The sequence below is a fragment of the Antechinus flavipes genome, chromosome 3 (genome assembly GCF_016432865.1).
Source record: "Antechinus flavipes isolate AdamAnt ecotype Samford, QLD, Australia chromosome 3, AdamAnt_v2, whole genome shotgun sequence".
NCBI classification, from domain to species: domain Eukaryota; kingdom Metazoa; phylum Chordata; class Mammalia; order Dasyuromorphia; family Dasyuridae; genus Antechinus; species Antechinus flavipes.
The window spans coordinates 359,785,716-359,811,542 of NC_067400.1; the positions used below are offsets into that span (position 1 = coordinate 359,785,716).

The 25,827-nt window shown below is 34.0% G+C and overlaps 1 protein-coding gene across 3 annotated transcripts in view; it reads left to right on the forward strand.

Annotated features, from left to right (window-relative positions):
* MGAT5 (alpha-1,6-mannosylglycoprotein 6-beta-N-acetylglucosaminyltransferase) overlaps positions 1 to 25,827 on the forward strand; it is a 376,800-nt gene that overhangs the window by 236,707 nt on the left and 114,266 nt on the right. For all 3 annotated transcript variants that reach the window (XM_051985774.1, XM_051985775.1, XM_051985776.1), the window contains exons 7-11: positions 10,719 to 10,790; positions 13,427 to 13,588; positions 14,639 to 14,808; positions 16,029 to 16,163; positions 21,366 to 21,499. In XM_051985774.1, coding sequence (XP_051841734.1) covers positions 10,719 to 10,790; positions 13,427 to 13,588; positions 14,639 to 14,808; positions 16,029 to 16,163; positions 21,366 to 21,499 — 673 coding nt within the window. The remainder of the gene's footprint in view (positions 1 to 10,718; positions 10,791 to 13,426; positions 13,589 to 14,638; positions 14,809 to 16,028; positions 16,164 to 21,365; positions 21,500 to 25,827) is intronic.

A 25,827-nucleotide genomic window follows, 5' to 3' on the forward strand; every position in this document is an offset into this window, starting at 1 on the left:
AACACTTGTGTTTTAGACACTGTACAAAGGGCTGGGTATACAGAGAACAGTAAAAGATAACCTCTGTTCTCTCGGAGCTTATATTTTAACTTCTAACCCTACTGGACCCTAGTTTCCTTATCTGCAAAGGGATCGTGGTGTCCTTGTATTACCATGGTAATTGCTATATCATAAATATGGAAAGTAGAGTCTCCTCAGTGGAAAGGGGGCCTGGGATTTTGTTTTGAAGAAAGGCCTGGGGGAATAACTTAACAGAGAAAAGCTTAGTAGTGGTAACTGGAACATCTGCTTTCTCCTTTTATCTGGTCTGGTTTCTAGCAAAAGAGGAACAGTTAGGACATTCCAGGAAAGGCAAATGGCATGAAAAAAAATGGTGTGAGGACTGGGGACTTCTGAGAGCAGGGGAGATGATGATGTCATTCTTAGGGACAAATAAATAGACAAGTTTTGCAGGAGTGGAAGGATCTCCCATCCTAAAAAAAAAAAAAAAAAAAAAAAATCCTCTTGACTCTGCTAACCCTTTGTTTATTCCATTTCTCCCTATTGATGTTTCCAAACATCCTTCAATCCTTCCTCTAGAGGCAGTTTCATCCTGTTAGCCATTTTTGTCCTGTGGGACTCTCTCCAGTTTCTCTATATTTTGTTTGAAGTTCTGTAACCCAAATTAGATATTATAATCTAAGAAAGATCCATTTATTGCATGAGGAACAACTTCCTGGCTTTTTTACGACTTTCAAAAATATATTCCAGCAGAATGGTGTGATGATTAATAATAATAAAAGTAGGAGCATAAATTAGAACTCTAGTAATTTTTAAAACCAAAAGATAACTTTGTATACTTTGCTAATTGTTCCTTATATTATGGCATAAGCTTATTTAAATATAGGCTATTGCAAACATCTTAGTGCCATTTTATGTCATTTAAGCTATAATTATTTAAAATGACACATAGGCTTTGGGAACACTATATAATGACACCTCTTATTTTTGTATGAACTCTATTCTCAGTTTATACAAAAATTCTAATTCAGGTTAGTTTTCTCTTATCCTTCAGTATTCTTATTCCTTTTCTATGCTATTGATTGGTATGTATTCAGTAATTAAGACCACTATTGATTTTTACTCCAGAAAAAAAAAATAAAGGTAAGTCATTTGGAAAGATGGAGGGGTTAAGGAAAATATGGGAAGTGTCATTCAAAGCCATATGGAAATCATTTTGTATTAACCAATATTTTAACTATTGATGCTCTTTCTTCCTTTTTATTTAATTAACAATTTCAGATGATAAAAGTTTAGTACCTCATATGTGCAAAGAAAGGTGCCAGATGCTATCTGGATGAAGAAATAAGTCTCTTATTTTTGTTTCAGATTTTTGAGATACATATGATAAAATTGCAATTAGAACGAACAGTAAAAAGTATATATATTTAAGCAGGAATATTATGAGGATATGCTTATTTTCAAGGATTTAATTTGAATAGACTATGAAGCCAAGACTTTCCAATCTCCTGTATGGAATGGAATTGTAAACAATTCCCCCACTGCCCAAATAATATAATAGATATGAAAGACAGGCAAAGCTTCAAGAAAACTACAAAAGTCAGCAATCCTAACAAACATTTTCGTGTTTAGAAAAAAAATAATGAAAACAAATGGATTTTTATGTCCTCAGTAGTGGAAACATAATTGTTTTAAATTCATGTATTAAATGTAAAATGAAAATGATTTTATGTCACATTTCTAACTCTGGATTAAGTAAATTTACTTATACCTCTTATTGGTCACTTTTACAGGGGGAGAGGCATAGACAATATACAGAGGATATTTTTACAGATACAAAACAATTTTAAAAATTAAGTATAACTGTTTATTGACTGACTATATGAACACATCTTTAAATACTATTCCGGTTCCTTGCATAAGGTCCATTAAATTTTATATTATGTCTTTGTTCTAAGAGGCATTGTGATGTTGGATTTGCAGTCAGGAGAGACTAAGGTTTAAATTCCTCCTTCCATTTTTTACTAGTTTTGTGACTTTGAGCTAGTTAATCATTTAACCTCTTTAAACTTTGGTTACTTTAGTTGTAAAATGAGGACAATAATAGTAATTTTATTCAAGATTATTCTAAAGGTCAAATAGTGTATAAAAGTTTTACAAATCTTAAAACTCTTTATAATTATCCATTATTATTATTATTATTCTTTCCCTTTAAATCTTTCACTTTCAAAATTTGTTTTTAAGAAAGGCATAAAGTCTCTAGTGTGAACACCAATTTTATGTGTACTTTTGCATTCCCTAAGTTACATTACATCCTGTTATTTTTCCCATTGGGATTCCCTGAATGAATCTTTTTTTTTTTTTAATTCTCTGGTAGCCTCAGCAACTGTAGTTATGATTTTGAGTAATTCCAGGCTTGTGCTTATTTGGTTTCTGACTGTTCTATGATGTGCTAACTCCCATTGAATTAGTTATGATCACTCTGTTCTTTACCCCTTGAAGCAGGATAAGCCCTCCTCAAACTTCTTAATTCGTCGATTTTTTTAAAATATAGTCAACATTTACTCCTAAAATATCTGTATGAAGCAAAGCTAGAGTAAATTACCCCCATTTTACAGGTTGGAAGGCTGAAATTTTGGGTTTTAATGAGTACATTTGCACCCTTTTGTAAGTATACTTTGAAAGGAATCATAAAATCATAGCATTTTCAGAGTAGACAGGACCTCTGAGATAATTGAGCCCATTTTTGGTTGGAAACGGAAAGTAGGAGTTTACCCAAGTTCCTTTCAACTGCTAGAATCTGTGAGTCTTTGAACTCTTAGCCACAGCATGACCCCCTTGTACTCTTGATTGTCTGGTCTTCAAATAAAACATTTTTATTCAGGTCGGTAAATGTTTGAAATTTGTCATAATACCTGACTTCATCTCTATAAAATGAACTTTAGTTGTCCTAATTTTACTGGTGGTTCAAATGTACCATTGAGTTGGCACCTGACCCCTTCACCCCCCAAAAAATGAATCTTGAAAGCAATCTTCTCTAAAATACTGGGTATGCAGCTGCTCCAAGTAGAAGAAATCAGTGACTGATTCATTAGGCAGTTTTACATTTCTGGAACACCAGGAAAATAATTTTCTCTATCTGTCTTTGTGAATCATGTAACTTACCCCCCATTATAGAAATGGGGATTCATAAGATAATTATTATGAATGTCATTGTTTCAGGTATATTAACTTAGCTCTCTGAAGAGCTCTTAGAATCTACTTTCATTGCTGTGATCTTTCAGTGAATTCAAAATGAATTTCTTAATTCACTTCTCTTGCTATGTATGTAGATATTATCAGTGTATTTCCTAGCAACTTACTCCTCCCTTCTTCCCTAGCTCCCAACTTTACGTGACTCTTCTAGCAACCAGCCTTGAAGCAGACAACACATATTTCTAAAATCCCTTAACCTTTTATGTCCCTTTGTAGTACCTAATAATTCCAAGAATTACAGTAGTCGGAAAGAATAAATCTACAGAGTGATTGATTGCTAGAATTATAATAGGTAAAAGCTGTTGATTCATATGACAATTTGAGTGTGTGTGTGTGTGTGTGTGTGTGTGTGTGTGTGTGTTTAGGGTGGGGAAATGCCATTGCTTTATAAGGAACAAAGAAGCAATTTTATGCCTTACTCATCAATCTGTTCCTCATATCTAGTGAACAACAGACATAAAGGTCTTTGCCTCTTTGAGTTCTCCCTTGGCAGTATGTAAAACTAATATTGGCTGAACATGCTATTAACCTTGAGTTTAAATTCAGCGTACTTAATCCCATGATTAATGCCAAGATTAATGCCCAACAGCAAAGGTTGGGAGCTTAAATGTTTGTGAATGCGAGCATGAAATGAAATCCTAATAACCAGTACAATGATTTGGATTTATGGGCTGTGTTGGCTTCTAAAGATAACTTGGAAATGGTGTTGCACGGAGTAATTTGTCAAAGTGGGCAGTGATGAAGAATTGACTGTTTATGATGCAGGGGAAAAAAATCTGAATGAAGAATACAACTCTCTGGTTTTTGGTGTAATAGGGGCAACACTTTACTGTGAGACTTTACTGCATGAGAAGAATGACAGTTTAAAATTTGAATTTCCCTTTTAGTAAGATATATTGGGCTCCTCAGCAGAAATGTAGGTGTATAGACTTTTAATAATATTCCCTTCACTCTCTGAGTGTTCTACTTCTCTATATCTATATTTGTAGTTCTTCTTATCTTAAATTCTAGATACTTATGCTCACATACACATATGGACACATATACTCAGGATATTGTATTACTAATAAAGAAGAGAGCTGGATGTCCTTAGCTTGTCAATTATTTCTTGATTTTCTGTTCCTGTAGTCATTTGGTTACATTTCTTTATAATATTTCCAGTTTATAGATTTTAATTATTGAGATACTCCCTTACCCTAATCAGACATATTCTTGACTCTACTTCACCAAAATCAAAAAGGGGAAAGGTAAAATTAGCTTATACCAAAATCTTGGCAAATACTCTAATACATAAATGGTGTAGTTTCCGATCTATTATTTCTATGTTTAATATTTGATCTCTTGTTTGCTAAAACTATAACCTATAAACAATAAGCCTATAAGATTATTTCCCTCCAGAGTTTCAGAAAGTTTTCTGCTCAGGTTTCTTTTTCAATTATGACCCATTTTATTTTCTACACACACACACACACACACACACACACACAGAGTTTTGTTTTATTTTGTTTTGTTTTTGCTACCAAAAAGCACTACAATATAGTTCCTTTTAAAGGTTTCAATAATGTGTTGTAAATTTCTTTGCCCTGTTACTTGTGTTGGACTGTGTTCTTCAATGAGAGAAGATAGTAAATCAGACTATTTACATTCAATTGAATATAAGCTACTTAAGGCCAGGGATCATTTTTTCTTTTTCATCTTTTTTATCCTCAGCCCTAATTAGGCACAATATCTTGTTGAAGACATATTTATTATATTGGATTGACTAAATTTCCTTTTTCTCTTTGGAGCAGTATCATTTTTAGAGATTCTTCCAGGGAATATTTAGGCAATATATAATCAAAATGTAAAATATCTTTTTCTTTAAAAAGAAACAATATTTGAAACAGAAAAAAGTATGGCTTCACAGAGGCACCTATATTTTTGTTAGGCTTTATAACTTCTCTTGGCCATAAATTAGTCAATTAAAATTTATTAAGCACCTATTAAGTTCCTGGCACCTTGTAGAATACTGAGATTAAAAAGAAAAGCAGTGAGAAAATAATAACAAAACAACAGTCCCTCTCTAGGAGATCAAAGGCTAATGAGTGAGACGACAAGCAAACAATTAACTACAAAACAGGTATGAACTGGATAAATTGAGATTAGTCTCAGAGGAAAAGCACTAAGATGTAGAGAACTGTGAAAGTCTTCTTGAAGAATGTGGGACTTAAACTGGGACTTGAAAGAAACTTGGAAGCAGGAATAAGGACCCTTCCATTCTTTATAGCAGTGCAAACTTAGTCGAATGTAATAATGCATGTTGCAAGGAAATTCTGAGTTCATGTTGACCAAACTTTTTTTCCATTTAATCTTTATAGTTTCATATATATAATATATATTATATATAATCTGCTTACAGAGAGAATTAGAATGTTAAATGGTAGAGTTATGTATTTTCAGAAGTATTATTTTATCTTTTTTTTTTTTTTAGTAGTTACCATCTTTTAACAATATTTGCCTTGAGTCTCTGCTCTAGGAAAAAATTCACATTAAAAATCTGTGAACCATCCATAAAAATTTGTAGCTGTATATACCAAACCATCAAAATATGGCTGTCTTTGAAAATGGCCAATAATGACTACTAGAATGCCTCCAATCATAGATTCTAGAAAAGCACAGTTCATATAGGTTTCTTTTTCTCTTCTGTTAGTAATGCAGGTAGTTGAGAGGGGGAAATTCATTTTGAATATAGAAAACTTTTATATTTACCCATACAGACAAGCACAATTAATTTATTCATTTCACTGCTGAGAAATATGTCACTGTTTCCCTCTTTTGAGAGGTAAATTTGTGTTTCCTCTCCAGGAAGACTTATTCAAAGGAAATTTGAAACTTTTATGACCATCTTTTTACAGACTCATGGTGTAGTACAGAAAAGTCAAATCCTTGGTCAGAAAAGCTGGCAACACTCCTGGGTATGGGTTGAAAGAGATAAAAATGTAATTGGGAAATATTTAACATAGCAAATAAAAAAATTCAGTATAACATAAATCATGCTAATATGTTATTTTTAAGATATACACCCTTGTGTGTGTAGACATATTCAATATTGTTATCTTTTGAGTTTAATTTCTGAAACATTGCAAACCAAAACACAATAAAAAAAATTTCCAATGAAACAGGTGCCCTACCCCAGCTCTATTCCCTTTAAAAGTTGATCCCTTGTAGTCTTGTTGGATACAAGTAAACTCTTGTGTCCTTCACCCAGACAAGGTTTCAAGTAAAAGATTGAACATGACTTAATTTAATTTGGAATGCACTGCTTAACTGAAAAATATAACTGAAGACCAAACAGAAACCTCGGGTGTAAAGTATGAGTTATTTATCTGAACAAAGAACAATAATAATTTTTAGAAAAAGTAAAAACTAGAAAAGAGCTGAATAATTAACTCTTTCAGAAGAATAAAGCCTAGAATGTTCACTTTTGAGAAATAACAACAGGCAAATTCATATTATGCATCATTGTATACATACATTCACTGTTTTTGACATGATTTTATTCCTCTCATCTTCCCACTCTATATTTCAACATGACATATTTCATATACATATATTTTATAATTTAATAGAATATATCCTTTTTTAGATTTCATACAAATGTGACCTAGCTTTGATTTTTTTGGGAGACTTTATGTGATATTGAATATTATTATTATTCTATATCTACTGTAAGTACCATAGAAATGTAATTTTATTATCTTTTCAAATAGGGTTATCAAACATAAAATAGTTTTATTTTGTGTGTTCTCTGTGAGAAAAATTGATTTATGGTTCATCTACATAAAACATATATTAATGTTCCACTGTTCTAGCTACTTCATTTTATAGCCTGAAGCCAATGCACTAAAAAGATTGTTTCATCTTGAATGAATTTTGCTCTCAAATTAGAGGTCATTTTAGGAATGATCTGACTTTTTAAAACGGTATGTTCTTTATGGCTTAGTATTGGTGACATGAATGTTAAGCTGGTTTTTAAGGAGAAAGTTACAGATTAAGGACATTGAATTACTAGACTTTGGCAATATTTTCCCCAAATTTTATTAATTGAAGCCATTATTTTGGAAAATGTTGCTCATTTAAGAGTTGTTTGTTTCAGTATTTTGAGTTATTGCCAATGTTGGCTTTCTTCCAGCTTGAGTAATCCTTTTAAACTTGAAAAAAATGAAATGTTTTCCTTATGGAAGAATTGGTTTTTGTATAATTAATTAGTTTGTTATCTAGGGATTCTTTTTTCTCTTTATTCTTTTTCCCTACCAAAACCAACTCCTGTTCATTCAGATTCCCATAATCAAATCTAGTATGTGCTATATTGAAATTCCTAGCTAGCTAGCTAGAAGTTTCACTGACCTATTTAATTTTCCATATTTAAACAGCCTGCTTTTAGAAATTAAGTTTTGTTCAGTTTTTAAGGTTAAGAAAAAATGATATGCATGATCATCTAAACAAAGGAACTAGTTTTTTGTCTTCTAATCCAACATCACCTTTTGGAGCAAGGGTTCAATACAACATTTCTACCAAAGTGAATCTAAGAAGAATAGAGGAAGTGAGAGGCTGTCTTTGGCAATCAAGACATGGTCTTATTAACATTGCTTTTTATTTTTTTATTTCCTTCTTCCCTTATGGATAGTTTCATTTTTCTGGTCCTAAATTAAGTAGGCTTTTTTGTTTTATTTTCTTAGTGTCAAGTTTATTTAGATTCTCTGCCTTTCTTCTCCTACACTTTTAATGATTTGTTGTGGTGGAAGCCTGGAGTCTATTTGAAGCTTTCATTTTATAAACATGCTTTTTAGCAATATTTTGTTGGGGGAGCTCTCTTTCATCACTTTGATCTAAGCTCTTTAGTCCAGCCAAAATATATGAAGCACAGATGTAGGCAGTGTTCCTGGGTCCAACAAGACCTTCTCCATGTATATTACTTATTTTTCTTTTTCTTCCTCACTTTTCTCATTTGTAGTTCTTAAGATCTGACCATTCATGGTAATGTTTTTATAAGAGCTGAAATCAGAACTTGGATAGCCAACACAAGTTGCTTTTTTATGTATGAAGAACTGTTCCAACATTTCCTTTGTTAACTCTAGAGAGTCTTTTTGACATTCAGAAATCATTTGTGTGTATGATTGAATCCAAATTTGATCCAGTAAAGTAAAAAAAAAAAAAAATACACCTTGTGTCTCCTGTAATCCAGAAAAGGATAAAGATACATTTCACTTCTCCAGTAAGAAATTCTTTTCCCACATTAGTAATATAATTATTGTATCCAGATCATTAAAGCTGAGTATTACTGATGGAAATCCTTATTTATTTATACTAAATAGGTAAAAAAAAAATTATCATGGATGAAGAACCCTATTTCTGGCTTCTAAATCAAAGTCATAATTTACTAAGAAGATCCTAAGCTACATTATAATTAGAGTTAAATGCTATCACTTTGGCTTTTAATCCATTTAAAAAGCATTTGCATTAAATATCTATTCTGTATAAGTCCCTTGCTAGATGCTCAGAATACAGAAAGCAAAATAAAGCTTACTTTTTATCAGGGAAGTAAATATAAAATATTTTTAGGAAGAAGAGAGTAATAATACCTTCGAGTACCAAAAAAAATTTCCAGTAGAAGATAGCACTTAATTTTAGCTTTGAAAAAATTCAAAGATTTTAGGATGCAGAAGTGAGAGAGGGAATTCATTTTAGATATGAGGGATAGTCTGGACAAAGATTGAGAGTTGAATGTTGGGACTGTACAGCCATAAGATCAGTAAGTAAGCCAGTTAGTCTGCAATACAAAGAATATGAAGGGGAATAATACAAAATGTCTAGGTAGATAGACTGGAGTCACAATGTGAAGGGCTGAAGAATTTATATCTTATATACTAAGGGCAATGGAAAGTTTGATTTTGAAAAAAAAATATTAATAGGAACATAACATTGTGAGACCTATGCTTTAAGATTATTTTGGTAGCTATGTGATGAATAGATTGGAAATGGAGAGAAACTCAACTGGGAGGCCAGTTCAGGGGTCATTTCAATAGTCTGGACAAGAAATGATGAAAATTTGAATTAAAATAAAGCCTGAGGAAATGTGAAGAAAGGGATATATATATATGCAAGGCATATTATGGAGGTCAAATCAACAAGACTTGGTAGTTAATAGGATATGTGGTATTTGGGAGAGAGAAAGGTAAAAGAAAACTCCAGGGGTGTAATCCTAGGTTACTGGAAGAGTGATGATGCTTTCAAAATAAATAGAGCAGATATTGGATTGCTTGCTGTCTTGGGGAGGGTGTTAGAGGGAAAGGGAGGAAAAAAAATTTGGAACATAAAATCTTATAGAAATGAATATTGCAAACTATCTTTACTCATATTTTGGGAAAATAGAGAATTTTAGAGTATTGGCAGGTTTGAGAAAGGGAGATAATAATTTCAATACTAGGCATCTTGTTTCTGAGATGCCTGTGGCTTATTAGGCAAAGATAATCACCAAGTTGAATTGTAGCTTAGTACTGAGATGACTTGAATGGATCTGTTATCTTAACAAGCAGTGTTCCTTCTGGTGACTCCTTTGAAATCTGTGCATGTCTGTTCATCTTGCATAACTCTTGCCCATGACTCTCATAAATTCATGACATTCAACATGATGCAAGCCTTCCTTACCTTCTTTTAATATCACAGGAATACCAATGGAATAGTCTAGATAGCTATCTATCATCGTTGGACATATAAAAGCCTACATTCTCTTATATTTCCTGGATTATATCTTTTACTTCTTAATAGTCTTCAAAGTTTTTATTCCATTATGTTCATGGTCTTCTCACACCTAAAATGAAACTCTCCACTTCTCTTTGTGTAATTCTCACTTTCAGTATTTTAAAAAATTATTATGTTTTATAACTAGTAGCCATACAATGAAATGTCCAGGAAAATGCAAAAAAAAAACCTTTAATGATCCCGGACTTCTCCAAAAATAGAGGCCCATCTCCTTAATACCAAACAAGAAAATGATAAGCTTTAGATATAAAGATTTGGGAGTCATGTATAAAGAGATGTGAACCTACGAGATCTGATGAGATCACCAAGAGAAGATAAAGAGAAAGTTCAGGAAAGAGCGTTTGGTGATACCTGTGGTCTCTCCATTAAAAAATATTTTTGCCCTTTATCTGATCATTTCTCTAATCAGTCACAGGAAAGATTCTTTCCTCAACTGCTTAGGCCTCTTACTTTAGAAACAGAGTAGGCCTTTGATAAAGAATTAAGCAATGATATTTTGTAGGAAAAACTGATGAGGATTTTCATTCTGATTAGACAAGATTTCAGACTAAATTATTTAATATTTTATAATATTTTTTCAAAGAAGGAATCAGGAGGAGGTGGAGGAAAGAGGCATTAATATACGAATCAAATCACCTATGGCTTTGCATTTTTTGTTTCAGGTTGAAAATTGGTGTCCTCATTTACCTTGGAGAGCAAAAAATCCCTATGAAGAACCAGATCAGAATTCAATGGTGAGAAAGTTTGAAAACCTATTTACAAGTCTTATGTCTTTAGGAATAGATTCATTTTCACTGTAATTAACTCAGAACATTGGTGTTGAACTAAAATAGAAATGGGAGCCCTTAAACCCCATATAGTGCAAATTAACATGACCAATGTTCTATTGTATTTTTATTAATTTTGTTAAATAATTTTAAATTACATTTGCATCTGATTCTGGCCCACTCAGGAGTTCTCAGGACTGCATACTTGGCACCTCTGTTCTAGATTCTTCGTATTATAACCTAAAACACTCTCAAAGGAACAATTTTCTTTACTAGTCCTATAGAAGTTAGGAATTTATTCAGGTATGATGAGTGGCCTGGACAAATTAAGTAGTATTTACTAAATACTATTGTGTGACCTGTATTGTTTGTACAAGATGGGATGTGAAATTAGTAGAAAATATGACTTGAACTCGGTCAAAGAATCCTGTTGAAAACACAATTTAAAAAACCACAGATCTTTTTGAACATCATTCATTTATCATATATTAAATGCTTGCTATGTGTGATGTACTATGCAATGAATGCACCAGAGATGCAAAGACTAAAACAAATATTTTTTGCCTACTGTGATATGGGGATGAGGATTGGGGGGAAGGAAATATCATGTATACATATAAGCAATGACAAGACAATTTGAGGAAGGAGAGAGTATGTAACTTGAGGCATTTAGAAATACTTCCTATAGATGATTGATTATGTCATCCAACCTCTGAGCATAAACTTAAAGAAACCAATGATTCAGGAAGGTAACGGTGGCACAATGGCTGGATTTCTGGCTGAGAGAACAGGAGTATCTCAGTGAAATAGTTTTAGTTAATAGGTCTTATTGTTTCTTCTTTGGTCTCGAAGAGGACCATAACATTAGGGAGCTGATGCCATGGCATGCAAGTGAAATGAATTTAAGTGAGGGAGGGCTATGCAGTCACCAGCCTTATTTTCTCCTCTGGAGCTGTCTGGATCTACTAGTCAGATATAACTCAGGACAACTTGAGATGGTTCTGGAGGCAGTGGGAGACTGGTTTTTTTAAGCTAAGATCTTTAACAGTCTCAGTTTGACTGAGGCAACACTCATTCACTGATTAATGGTAGGTAAGAAAAAAATGAGCAAAAAAAAATGACATTGTTCACCTAGTTAAAACAAATTTAAATTTTTTTTCAAAGCTTAGACATAGAAAGAAAATGTCTCCATTCTTTACTTATGATGCCTTCTGAATGACTCTTTAAAATGGCCTAGAAAAATAATTGCTTAAAATAACTCAATTTAGTTCCATCATCTTTGGAAACAATAGTGACAAGGAATTATTATAAAAGAAAATAAGGTATTTGGGGATTTGCTGGGGTTTTCCAAACTTCATTCATATTGTCCCAATAAAACCAAGAATTCTTTATCTTTTTGTTAAGTTAAACATTAACTTTTGGATGTCTGGTGATGCCTATGGACCCCTTCTTTGAATAATGTTTTTAAATGCATTAAAAATACATAGAATTGCCAAGGAAAACAGCTGTATTGAATAATATGGTTAAAATATTTTTAAGAGTAAGTTCACACGCCCCAGGTTAAGAATCCCTTAAACTATTAACTTCTTTTGGCTGAGGTTCTAATTTCCTGTCTTTTGATGGCTTAGTTTGTTTTCTTCAGGGCCTTTTCAAAGTTTACTACATTCATCATAAAATATGGAACCCCATGTTAGTCCTAATGCTCCATTAAGTATATCTACAAGATAGTTAGTCTCAGGGATAAAAAAGAAAAAGAAAAAAGTTCTGAGTTCAATTTTCAGCTCAGACATATGCTGTGTTATCGTAAGCAAGTCATTTAATGTTTCAAAAATTGCTATGTGTGAGGGTGCCAGGACTACAAAGACTAAAACTAAAACATTCTTTGGCTCCTCGGAAGCAGAAGGGTAGTGGGGAGGGAATATCATAGGCAAATACAAAGTATTGGAAATAAGGTCATTCTCTAAAACTGTAAGCTCTAATAAAATAGCTGCAGATGTTCAGTGGTAGACTCCTCACTGAAGTTTTCTACCTTACTTTCTCCTTTACCTCCCCCCCTGAAAAAAATTTCCATAGAAAAACCAAATGTCTTGTACTTAGTACTTATTCCTAGTCAAGTTGTCCTGGTTGGTCAGGGACAGAGAAATACATCCTTCTGCTCCTTCTCATAACCTTTCCCTTTCATGTGGTAGAACAGCATATAAATTCCTTGGAAGCAGAAAACAGAAAATTTGTGAAAATGTCTTCTAATCCTGAGAGGAATCAATTAACTCATAGAAGGTGCTCTATAGATTTACTAATTGTTTGCTTTCCATATACTAGTGTCAGAGAAGTTCAAAACATCTAACACATGTTAAAATGAGGTTGAACAGAATTCATTTAATAAGAATTGCTTGATATCAAATTTTCTTATGGTATACCCTAGAAGATTAGTTTCCTTCACTTCAATTGCTAGTTCTGGCTCTTTAAAATTAAGTTGTATAAAGGAGAAGACTTAGTTCAGATGAAATGTTACCACATTAAAACTATCATGCTTCTTGAATGTTTGGGGTCATTCATCTGTCTTCACACCATGTCCCTTTTCTCTGTTAAACATCTAATCATAGGCTGAAATTCGTACGGATTTTCACCTACTCTATGGAATGATGAAACGGCATGAAGAATTCCGATGGATGATACTAAGGATCCGAAGAATGGCTGATGCATGGATTGAAGCAATTAAATCACTGGCAGAAAAGCAAAACCTTGAAAAGAGAAAACGGAAAAAAGTGAGTTTCTTATTAATTTTGTTACAATCCCCAATTTTCCTTTTAAGTTTGATTCTGCTTTGAAATAGAACCAAGAAAGAAATATATGGTGTTGAGAATGATATTCCCTCAGGGTGAATTTGCTGTATCTTTTGTACAGTTTTTTTTTGTGTTAATTTCCCCAAATCATGGTCCTCTCAAACCTCAAGAATAAACAACTTGTTTGAAAATTTAGTAGTGTCTCCAGTTCTTCCTAATTCCATTGTTATTGGTCACTGTTATTTCAAATCATTTAATTTTGATTGTTTTATTGTTCTTTCCATTTTAATTATTTTAGTCATTGTATATATTATTTTAGTGGTTCCACTTGACTTTGCATCAATTTATAAGTCTCCATGTGCTTCTCTGTGTTCAACATATTTGTTGTTTCTTACAACATAGTAATACTCCATCGTTTTCATGTGCCACAATTTATTTAATTATTTCCAAGATTGGGTATCTACTTTATTTCTAATTCTTTGTTACTATAAAGACATTACTATAAATGTTTTATTGGATAATTTAACTTGCTTTTGTCATTGACCTCCTCATGACATTGTATGATTGTAAGTGGGATCTCTAAGTCAAAGGTAATTAATATTTTAGTCACTTAGATAATTCTAAATTGGTTTTCACAATGGATGGTCCAATATATAGCTCCACCAACAATGTATTAGCCTTTATGCTCATATTTTTACAACTCTTCCAACATTGACTCTTGCGATCTTTTGTAATTTTTTTCAATTTACTGAGTATGAAGTAAAACTATAAGACTAATTTTCACTTGCACTTCCCTTCATTAGTTGTGATTTCTTAATATTCTTTTTAAAAATGACTTGAGAAGTAGTCCTTGCTCACCTGTTTCATACATTATTGTTCTTTCTCTTTTCTTTATGATCTAGAAAATAAGGCCTTTAAATGTGAACACTGTTTTGTGGCCACTTTATCAAGTATTGACTTTTGTGGTAGAAGTGTCTTGAGTAATTTGGATGTTAATTCAACATGAGCCTATCTGTGTGTCTTATTTTTCAGATTCTCGTTCATCTGGGACTCCTGACCAAGGAATCTGGCTTCAAGATTGCAGAGAATGCATTTAGTGGAGGCCCACTTGGTGAATTAGTTCAGTGGAGTGATTTAATTACATCTCTCTACTTACTGGGCCATGACATTAGGATTTCAGCTTCACTGGCTGAGCTCAAGGAGTAAGGAGATTACTTTTCAATTTTGAAGCTGGAATACAAAAAAAGAAATTGTAAACTCTTGAAGCCTCTATTAGTGTGTAATTTCTTGCAGAGAAAAATGAAAGTGATAATTCACTAAACAGGAGATAAGAAGATTATTTTCAGGAGCTAAATACATACACTGTGAAAAGGATGATATGTTTTCATTGTAGCTGCAGGCTCTGGAGGCTTCATAAATGAACGCAAGAAAATTCAAACTAAGGAGCTTATTCATTGCTGTTACAGGTGCTTCATACATCTGTCGCACAATGCATTCTTAACTTTACTAATTCCTTGTCTCTTGCTGAAATTCACACCCTTCCCCACTCAGCATCAAGCTTTTCATATTTTAAGACAAGGCAAGTTCCTGTTTATAATTTAATTTAGGGAGAGCAAATTTCCTAAAAGCCTGTACTTCTTTTTAAGTCAGCAGACTTTAAACTCCAAGTCTGTCAACTACTGCGTTTCTATTTAACTGGCATTTGCTTCTCTTTCTCCTTTTTCCTTTCCTTCTCTTCCCCTCTGCTCTTAGTCTCTTAATCCCTTTTAGATTGACACAGCTGGCTAAGTATACTCACAGACACATCCATCAGTTCTTTCCACTCATGCACTGGATGAGCTGCCTAGAGAGAGGCTGACCCAAGCTTCCAAGTTATTATTGTGTGGAATAAGGAAAGAAATCTCCAATGGATTTGAATTTAACTTATAGGTGAAATTGCAAGTAAAGGAACATTTTAGAAAGTACTATAAAAAACACCCTGTTACTTTTTATTAAGAATAGATGAGAAGAAAAATGACATTTGCTAAAGTATCAGATAATGCAAAACCAAATGTGTATCACTAGCACCTAGCGTCATGACAACAATAGCAATACTATTGATGAATAATTCTTGATAAATGCATTAATGATGATTATAAGTTTTAGAAATTATTTGGACATTGGAGTTTATCCAACACTTCCAATGCTACAAGGCTGGGTATAGCAGGTCTTAGATCCATTTTATAGAAAAAACAAAATTCCAGGGTTAAATCAATAATCTAAGAATATCATTTGTGAAATTTGAACCCAGCTCTCAGATGTTGGGAGATATCAGGGAAGGCTTCCTAGAAGAAGTGGGATGTTTGATTAGAAGTCACCCAAGTGCCTGTGAATGTATGACAATACAAATGGTGTGTGTTGTGTGTTTCTCCTCTTTCCTTAGGATAATGAAGAGGGTTGTAGGTAATAGATCTGGCTGCCCGACTGTTGGTGACAGGATTGTGGAACTCATTTATATTGATATCGTGGGACTTGCTCAATTTAAGAAAACTCTTGGCCCTTCCTGGGTTCATTACCAGTAAGTGTTTTGTTTTCACTTGAAACCTTATGCCTATTTTTTAACAATGACATTTTAGTGGCATTTGTTTGTGTATGGAATGAGAAGATAAAAGAATGTCCTTTTTATTTGGGCTGATTATCCCGAATTGAAAGCCAAATTGTTCACAGCTACTTTCCACTTTCCACAATCATTCATTATTTTCATTGATCTCCAAAGAACAGGAAGCATATTTTAGGCATTCTTTCTAACTTCCCAATTTTATGTCCCTCTCTTCTCTCTATACCTACTTCAGCCCTTTGATAAAATATGAATCCAATAAGGCACACTTTAGTAAGGAGATTGCATATCCTCTTTCTTTAATGTGTAATATCATCTTGCATTTCCCCTGTCTTAGATATCGGTCCCCAAACTAATAGGAAGTACTTATAATGAAGCCTGAGCTTTACACTTAAAAATAAGCAAACCTGATATTTGGAAAATGAAAGAAAGACCATTTCTTAAGCCCTTTGCTATATTCCTGGCAGGCAGCTAGGGGTACAGGGCCTGGAGTCAGGAAGATTCATTTCCCTGAGTTCAAATCTGGCCTCAGACATCTACTAGCTTTGTGACCCAGGACAAGTCACTTAATCCTGTTTGCTTCAATTTCCCCAGCTGTAAAATGAGTAGGAGAAAGAAATGGCAAACCACTCTAATATCTTTGTCAAGAAAACTCCAAGTGGGGTCACAAAGATCAGATGTTATTGAAACAACTGAACAACTACATATGCCAGTGCTAAGAGTTAGGGGTACAGATATAAGTAAGTTAGATGCAGGCTGTGTCTCCGTCCTTTTTCCCCAGAGAATTCTTAAATGTCTGGTGTATGTCAGTGCTCTGCTTAGAACGTTAAAAATATGGCCCCTGATCTCAAGGAGCTTATGTTCCAGTGGTAGGAAACGGAGGGAGAGAAGGGAAGAAAAGCAGTAGCAAGTGCTGTCGTATGTTTTGGAAGCACCTGAAAAGTAATGTGAAAGCCAATTACTGGGATAAATGAGGCATTTCTTAAATACTTCCTATGGACCAGGCATTATACTAAGTGTTGAAAATACAAAAACATTTTAAGAAAGGAAGATGTTAAATATACAGGAACTGGACTTGGAAAGAGGGATGGGCTCCATGTCTTGGAGCTGGCTGGTAAGTGACACAGTGGGCCTGGGACCAAGCAAGATAAAGCGAAATTTCTCTAATCAGAACCCTGAGGTCCAGGAGAGAGAATGTTCTGAGGGGAGGCAGCATGGTTTTAGGAGTCCTAGGAAATGACAGTTGATTGGACAGGAGAGTATGTTCTTTTTATTTTCTTTTAGTTATAGTTTCAGCAGTGATGGTCCTCTTTCACTTCCCTTTTCCAGTGTGGGCTTCCCCTGTTTATTTCCCCCACCCCTTATGAATCACGAATTTGTCTGTCACAATTGCTTTTGATTTGGAAATAGCAGTGTCTTCTTTGTAGTTGTATGATTGTGTGTGTGTCTGTACAGACACATACATACATATGTATATCCTAATGTCCAAAGTAGCATTATATTTGCAAGTAAAATATTTTGCATATAATTAGATGCATAGGCATATGTAATTTGTGATTTTTAAGTTGAAAGGCTGAGGACTTCTTGTTAGATGACTTGGGTTCCTCCTCCCTTCCTTCTCCCACTTTTACCTGCCTAAACCAAGCAAATGCCTGATAAATATTAGATAGAAATTCCCATCTGAATAGTTAATCTTACATACAACCATTAACTGGTGCCATTGTGCAAAACAACAACAAACCAAAACCTTCAGTAATAAAATTTGTGGATCAATTAAAAAAGACAGTTGTATGATTGGTCACTCCTATTTGGAGGTATTCTGGTTAGGTTAAAAAACTGAAATTCATTGGGGGTCTTTTCAGAACAGCATGCTAATTTATCCATTGTTCCTTTCCTAAATACCATCTCTATCAGTGATATTAAATAGCAATATATCTCTTTTAGTGTCTCTGCTCCAGGAACTGTGTTCCATGGCAAGACTAAGAATCTAGAAAATTTGGCTGTAGTTTGAGTGTCTCATTCTTGTAGGTGAATGGGCCAAGGGGTAATCCAGTAAATCATATTGAATTTTAGCTTAAAATTATTCATTTTCATTTAGGAGTAAACATTTGAACTTGGACTCTATTGAACTTGGACTTGAAATGAGGTTTATAAATAACCTCTTTTCTATGGTGCACTTCAGAATCTACTTAAAGAAGACTGGGGAAAGTGAAAGGCTTGAGTTCCAATGGCAAATAGTTCCCTGGCATTTTGTAATGCAGTAAATATGAGATGAGGAACAGGTAGAGAAATGTAATGAATGGTCACCTAGTGGTACTAGAGATAAGAAATGGTGAAAGCTGCTTCAGAATTATTTGGCTTTGATATATGAGTCCCTCATTGGTAGAAGGCCACCTGCTCCTAGTATCTCAGGGCAAAATGTCTTTTTTAATCATCAGTATGCCCTGAGATGCCAGGCACACAGAATCAGGGTGAAGACATTAATATTAATAGTTTAAATATAGTTCTATAATACAGTGAATTTGGAATTTCCTGAGGAAGAGGCCCTTCCCTGTGAATCTCTTCTATTTCCTCTGTTGCCATCACTCTGACAACTACTTTAAAAGACAACCTCAGAAACAGAAATAAAACCCAAAACCTTAGAGCAAAATAACCCTCAGTATTTTGAAGTCTCCAGTTTGTAGCCATTATGTAGAATACCTGAATCATTTTTTAAAAAAATACTTAGTTGCTCCTAATGTGCTAGTCACTGAATATAATGGTCATTACAAAAATCTCTTGTTAAGTGGGGCTCAGGAAAGACTTCATGTACAGATGGGACTTGAACTGTGATTTTGAAGGCAATAGGGATTCTGAGAGCTGGAGATGAGGAACAAAGTGCATTCTAGGTATGAGAGGATGCAAAGGCACAGAGATGAAAGATGATGGTTTTGGAAAATAGCAGGTGGGCCAATTTGACTTAGAACATAGCGTGTATATGTGAGAAAGCAGTCGTTCTAACACTCTAAAAAGAGATTAGAGCCAGATTTTCCACTGCTTTAAATAAGTAGAAAACTATAATTTACTTTAGGTTCATTAAGTAGATGCTGAAGCTTTTTAAGTACAAAAGTGACATAGGACATAGTTAATATAATTTGAACTACACTTTGTAAATACTAGCTCTGGAGGGGAAAAGAACTGGAAAGGGGGAAGAGATTGGAGAGAAACAGATTAATTAGAAATTTTTTGGAATCCATGAAGTTGGCTTTCAGCAAAATTGGTTTCTTTTTTAATCCTACATATTTTATTTTATGCATTTAAAAACATTATTCTGGAAAGGAGTCCCTAAGCTTCCATGACACAAAAAAGGTAACGATTCGATTCTCTTTTTAAATTATCATCAAGAGGAGACACATGTCAGAAGGAGAGCCTTTCATGAGTCATTCCTTTATATATCTTTTCATTCACTACATAGAACCTTCTATGCTGCCTATTACAAAGAGAGAACTCACTCACTATTTGTATTGAACTGAGGAATGAGAATGGCTATTGTGGATACCCATTAAAGAACCTCATCCTAGAAATCACCCACAGTTGTTTCCAAAATACACCCACCTATCTTGCAGTTTTCAAAGGACATGGAAAATGGAAAATGTGTTGGAGACTAAAGCTCCCTTTTTTCTCTATCTCCTAAACCTATGGTTCAGATTTACCTTTATAGCATCCCCTGGATTCCCACTGGACTATTCTGGGGGATGCTGAGAAAAACCAATGCTTTGAAAATATTTTAGTGAAAGCTAGTGGTGACATACAGAGAATGACAACCATTGATTTAAAGTGGTCCCCGAGGTTGAGTTGTGTTTCAGTATGGTCCTGGGTTGTTGGTTTTTTTTTCCTTTTTCTAAATGTATTGCTTTAGGAAGACTTCCAAGAAATAAATCGCCTCCATAATGATAAATGTATTTTCTGATAGGGAAGTCATCATATTAAAGGGACACTATGCTTTTTTTCTTCTTCAAAAATTTTTCTTTTAGGTATTTGATTTCCCCCCCTTGATTTTGTTCCTTGAAGTACAATACATGTTTCAAATTTGACCTCTGAAATAGCAGGCATTCATATTTCTAGAAAAGGGGGAAAGTAGCTGAGCCAGGTTCTATAAGATCTTTCTCTTCATCGGGTCCTAAGATAGATGGTTTGGTCTTGATTTATTTACTTTAAACATGCTGGATCAGTAGGTTTCAGAATTTTTTATTTATGCATGAGTACAGGAAAAGATAGCATTTTCAAGTAGCAGCCATTGATGATGAAAATGAGATAAAATTAATATCATTAGCTTTGAAAAATAAAGAATAATTTTTGCTTTGATATTGGCTCCTACTTTCAGGGTTTTGGGTGCATGTACATATGTGTGTCCATACAAAAAAATGTTTATTGAATACTTGGCATGAATTTTCTCCCTTTTTTTATGTTCTTGGACTGCATGACATTACTTTATTCCAATAGAATACCTAAAAAAATCATTATCTTGCATTTTAAGAAAAATTCAGAGCCTTACCTAGAATCACATGTGTGGCTTTTAAACCCTCTAGAATACATAAGATTATTTTGTGTCAAAGAAGAGGTGAATTCAATAATTCTCATGTCTCTTTGGCCCAAACCTTTCCTCTCTTCCCCCACATGTATACCAGCTTTCAAATGCAAGTTATGATTTATTTTGTATTTATTGAAGAATTACCACCTAAAGTATGAGGCAAGCAAGCTTTTGAAAGATAAGCTACAATTTATGTGAGAAAGCTGAGGAAAATATTTTTTGCCTACATGGTGGATTAGTATTGACATAGGAATTTGATCTACAAAGGAGGCACCATGTCCCAAGGAGAGAATAGGATATTTGAGATCTCATCTCAGTTATACAATTCATTTTAGACTCTAAACTAGTAACTTAATTTTTTTGTACCTCAGCTATAAAAAGAGGGGTTTGAACTAAATAAGCCATCATTTCTAGCTCTAAAATTCTCTGAAAGCAACTCAAGGGGACAACAACCATTAGCTTTTAGATTTTTTTTTAAAGTAAAAATACTTCAGTATTTAAGGTACAGCTATAAGCATAAATTAGAGTCTTTTGCTTTTAAGATTTTTCAGATACAAATTTCCATTCTGAAAAAACATGGATTTTTCTTTCAGGTGCATGCTCCGAGTACTGGATTCATTTGGTACTGAACCAGAATTTAATCATGCTAATTATGCCCAGTCTAAAGGTCATAAGACCCCATGGGGAAAATGGAACCTTAATCCTCAACAATTTTATACAATGTTCCGTGAGTATTCTTTTTCCTGCTTTCCAAAATTCTTACAAATTTGACTGTGTGCCCCTTTCCCTTCTCTCACGAGTAGATTCAGATGAAAGACTGTAGAAGGTAGAATAATTTGTAGCTTGCCTTGAAAATCTATAAACAAATCTGACCCTGGTGCTAAAAAGAGAACTTGCATGTCCCTCAATGGCCACAATAATGTAATTTTAAAAATGGCATAATATAGTCGGAAGAACGTTGGCCTTGGAACCAGAATATCCAGGCTTCAAATCCTAGCTTTTCTTTGTTGCTTTTATGTCCTTGGAAAAAATGACTTTACTTTTCTGTACTTTATTTTCCTTATCTGTGAAATGAGAGTGGTGAAGTAAATTAGCAATACTGAACACTATCTGCAAACTACATTCAGCCTACAACATTCTCCATTGCAACCCAATCATATTAAAATGTGATTGAGAAATAGTTAACAAAATAAACAAAAAGTCATAGATAATGGTAATATGTGGTTTTCTAAATAAGTGTATCTCTCACAGGGATCCTTATGTATGCTTTCATTTTGACACCACTGGAATAAATGATCTTTAATTTCCTTGTAAAGTCAGCTCCTAAGCCCAGTCAGACAAAAGTTCCAGGATTCTCTTTTATTCGCTTCTCTTCAATTTTCTTTCCTTTTTCTCTTTTCCCTTTTTCTCCTCTTTTAATATTTTCTCTCTTTTTACTTTGTTTTTATTGTCATATGACAGAAGACCAAGTGAGGAGATATATTTCATTGACTAGCACAAGAAAAATGAAAATGCTTTTACAGATTTGATTCCTGGGCGTTAGGGGGTAGGAATGTCTAGCTTTCCTAGTGTTAGAATTCTCATTTGAACTCTGCAAAAATTTGTAAGATAGCAAAACAAAAACATTAAAAAAAAAAAAAAAAGAAATTGACACCTTTTCATTTTGACATTCTTTTTTCTTCTCACTTAATTTTAAAATAATCCTCCTGAAATATTGTTGGCAGCCATTTAAAGAAGAGACATTTATTTCTAAGCACTAGTGCTAGGCACTGGGCATATAAGTATAAAGAATGAAACAGTGCAGTGTTGACATTCTAATAAAACAGTACATGTAAAAATATGTACAGTATAAATGTAAATTGAATAAATATATACACATATACGTATAATGTCATATGTGTATGTATGTATTTTTTAGTATTCCATATAAAAGATAGTACCTGAACTACATCTTAAAGGAATAAAGAGACTCTGAGATAGTGGTTAGGAAGAAGTGTATTCCAGGCATAAGGAATGACTGGTACAAAGCTACAGAGACTAAAAATGGATTGCCATGATTGAGAAAAAAAGAAAAGATAAGTTTGGCTGGATTGTAAAGTGAGAGAGAAGTCATAATGCCCAATGAGATAGGAAAGATAGGTTGGATACATACCTGAACAGCAATAGGAAGCCACTGGAGTTGACTGAGTAGGGTAATGTCATCAAACTTATGCTTTCAGAAAAACCACTTTGGCAACAGTGTGCAGGATGAACTACAATGGGGAGAAATTTGAGGCAGCAAGGTCAATTAGAAAAGCCATTGGAACAATTTATCTCCAACAAGAGATGGTCTGAATAGTGACTATCTGATGGGTAGAGACAAAATAGGGGAAACAGTTATTTATGGCTACTACAGAAGCACTTATTTCATGCCTACTATATGGCAGGCACTAGATTAAGTGCTTTCCAAATGTAACTTTATTTGCAAGATATATACTGTTATCCTCTTTTACATTGAGAAAACTGAGGCAAACAGATTAAGTGATTTACTCGGGGTCAAACAGTAGGTAAATGTCTGGAATCAAATTTGAACTGAGAACTTCATGACTCCTGAGCTCTAGCCACCAGAGTAGAGAGAAAGGAACTGTTGTGAGAGATGTATGGAGCTAGAAATGGCAAGACTTGGCAGTAGATTGGATACACGAGGAGAAAGAAAGAGAATGAGGAATCAATTGAGTCAGCCCTTGTAATGAGGTTGTGATCCGTGAAGTTGGATGATTTTTGGTGCTTTTCACAAATGAGAGGGAAATTTAAAAGGGTTATGGATTTGAGTACAGAAGCAGGTGAATTCTGTTTTAGAGAGGGTTAGTTTATGATTTCATCCAGTTTGAAATGTTCTATTTCGAGCTATTGATGGCTATTGGTAATGAGATTCTGAAGCCGGGGAGAAACTAAGACTAATAAGTATTTACATCTGAGTTGTCATCTGCATAGGTGATAATTAAGCTCTTGGAAACTGATGAGATCTCCAAGAGAAAGAGTGTAGAGAAAGAAGAAAGGTAGACAGACCCCAGGACAGAACCCTGCAGAATATAGGCACTGTGATACGGTTGATGAGGCAGGGAAAAGGCCTGAGAAGTAGTGGTTGGACAGTTAGGAGAAGCAGGAGACAGAAGTGTCACAGAATCCCAACTTGGGGAGAATATCTAGGAGAAAGTAGTGACCAAGGTAAAATGTAGCCAATCAGTTAAGAAGGAAATAGTCTGAGAAAAGGCCATCAGATCTGGCAGCTAATTTAGAAAGAGCCATTTCACTTAAGTTTTGAAGTTGAAATACAGTGTGCAGAGAGTTGAGGAGTAAGAAGGAAAGAAATAGAAGTGAGTGTTGACAGCTTTTTTTTTTAGTTTAGCTGAGAAAGGGAAGAGAGATATAGGAATTCAATGAGAGAAAGAGGTTGCAGTCTCTTGAAGAGGATGGATTCAAAAGTACATGTAAAGGCCAAGGTCACCTCATTGTTAATACACATGGAGGAAAGGGAGGAAAGGGAGGGAAGAGTAAGGGATGGTATATTTTTAAAAAGTGCTTATCTGCTGTTGACACTCCTACTTTCACTATTAGTCATGGGAAGTACTTGTGGATTTAATTTAGGACCCAAAAGAAAAAAAAGTTTTTGAGCTTAGATGTACTTGTCATAACTTTTTTTTTCAGTAGTATTTATACCCCCGGTGAGATCATCTCCTTGAAGGCAAGAAGCTGACCTATATAGCTTCTTAAAGTTCTTGTGATATCTAAATCTGTCGACATACTTATAGCTCTTCACTGGCCTGCTGCTCTGGACAGACTAATTTAGATATTGTAGAAAGGTACAACAAATGACAGAATAGTATATTAAAAAGCTACCTAGGCATTTGAAGATATAGGGAGCTGTATCTTTGAAAATTATGCCTCCTTGGATCTGGGGAAGAAGAGTTCTGAAATAAAGCATCCTGCATCATGAGGCTTGCAGGTGAGAGTCCACAAAGACTTGTTTTTTTTTTCTTTATAAAGTCAGAAATTAGAAGTGTGGCCCTTAGTTGTGTTGTTACATTTTGTGTTAGAATTCAGGCTGGTCACATGTTCAATTGTGCTGTTAGTGTTTAATGTTTAGTGGGCAGAGACTAAGGATGAATCTGCAATGTTTTTGTTTTTTTTTTCTTAACAGTAGTCTGAGTCTAATAAGGGCATTTTGTGTGCTCAAATAATGCATTATGCCCAGTTTTGCTTTTGTGATTTGAAAAATATGATGTTTTTTAAAATCCATTTTTATGATGGAATTAAAGGATATTTTAAAATTATAGTCTACCCCCTACTCTGCCTTTTGTTTGTTTGAGTTTTACATATTATTTTGACACAGTAGACACAACTCAAAAAACACTGTGCTCAGTTTTAGTCACTGGAGTTCTAAAAGTTTGTTTTTGTTTTGTTTTTAATGGAGATAGTTCAGAATAAAGGGACAGAATAAAAGGACAAAATAATCATTATGATCAAAAACATTAAAAGCAGATACTATTTGGAAATTCAAAAGGAGTTGGGGTTGTAACTCCTTAAAAAATGTAGGAATCATTAAGAGTTTGAGAACACTGTAAAAGGCTTTATGAAAGTCTTTGTAATGATAATAATAATAGCTACATTTATTAAGCACTTAACCATGTGCTGGGTATTATACCAAGCACTTTACAAATATCTATTTGAGACCTACAACAACCTTGTGAAATAGGTGATATTATTATCCCCATTTTATAGTTCAGGAAATTGTGTCAAACTGAGGAGAAATGCTTGCCTAGGGTTACACAGCTTGTGTGTCGAGACCAAATTTGTCCAATGGTTGGCACAATGGGGAAAAAAAATGAGCTCATGATTAGGAAGACTTAAATTCAGATTTAGCCTTAAATACTTACAAATTGTGTTACCTTGGACAAGTCACTTAACCCTATTTCTTAATCTATAAAATGAGCCGGATGAAATGGTGGCAAACCATTCATGTATCTTTGCTGAAAAAACTCCAAATGCAGTCACGCAGGGTCAGACACATGGAAA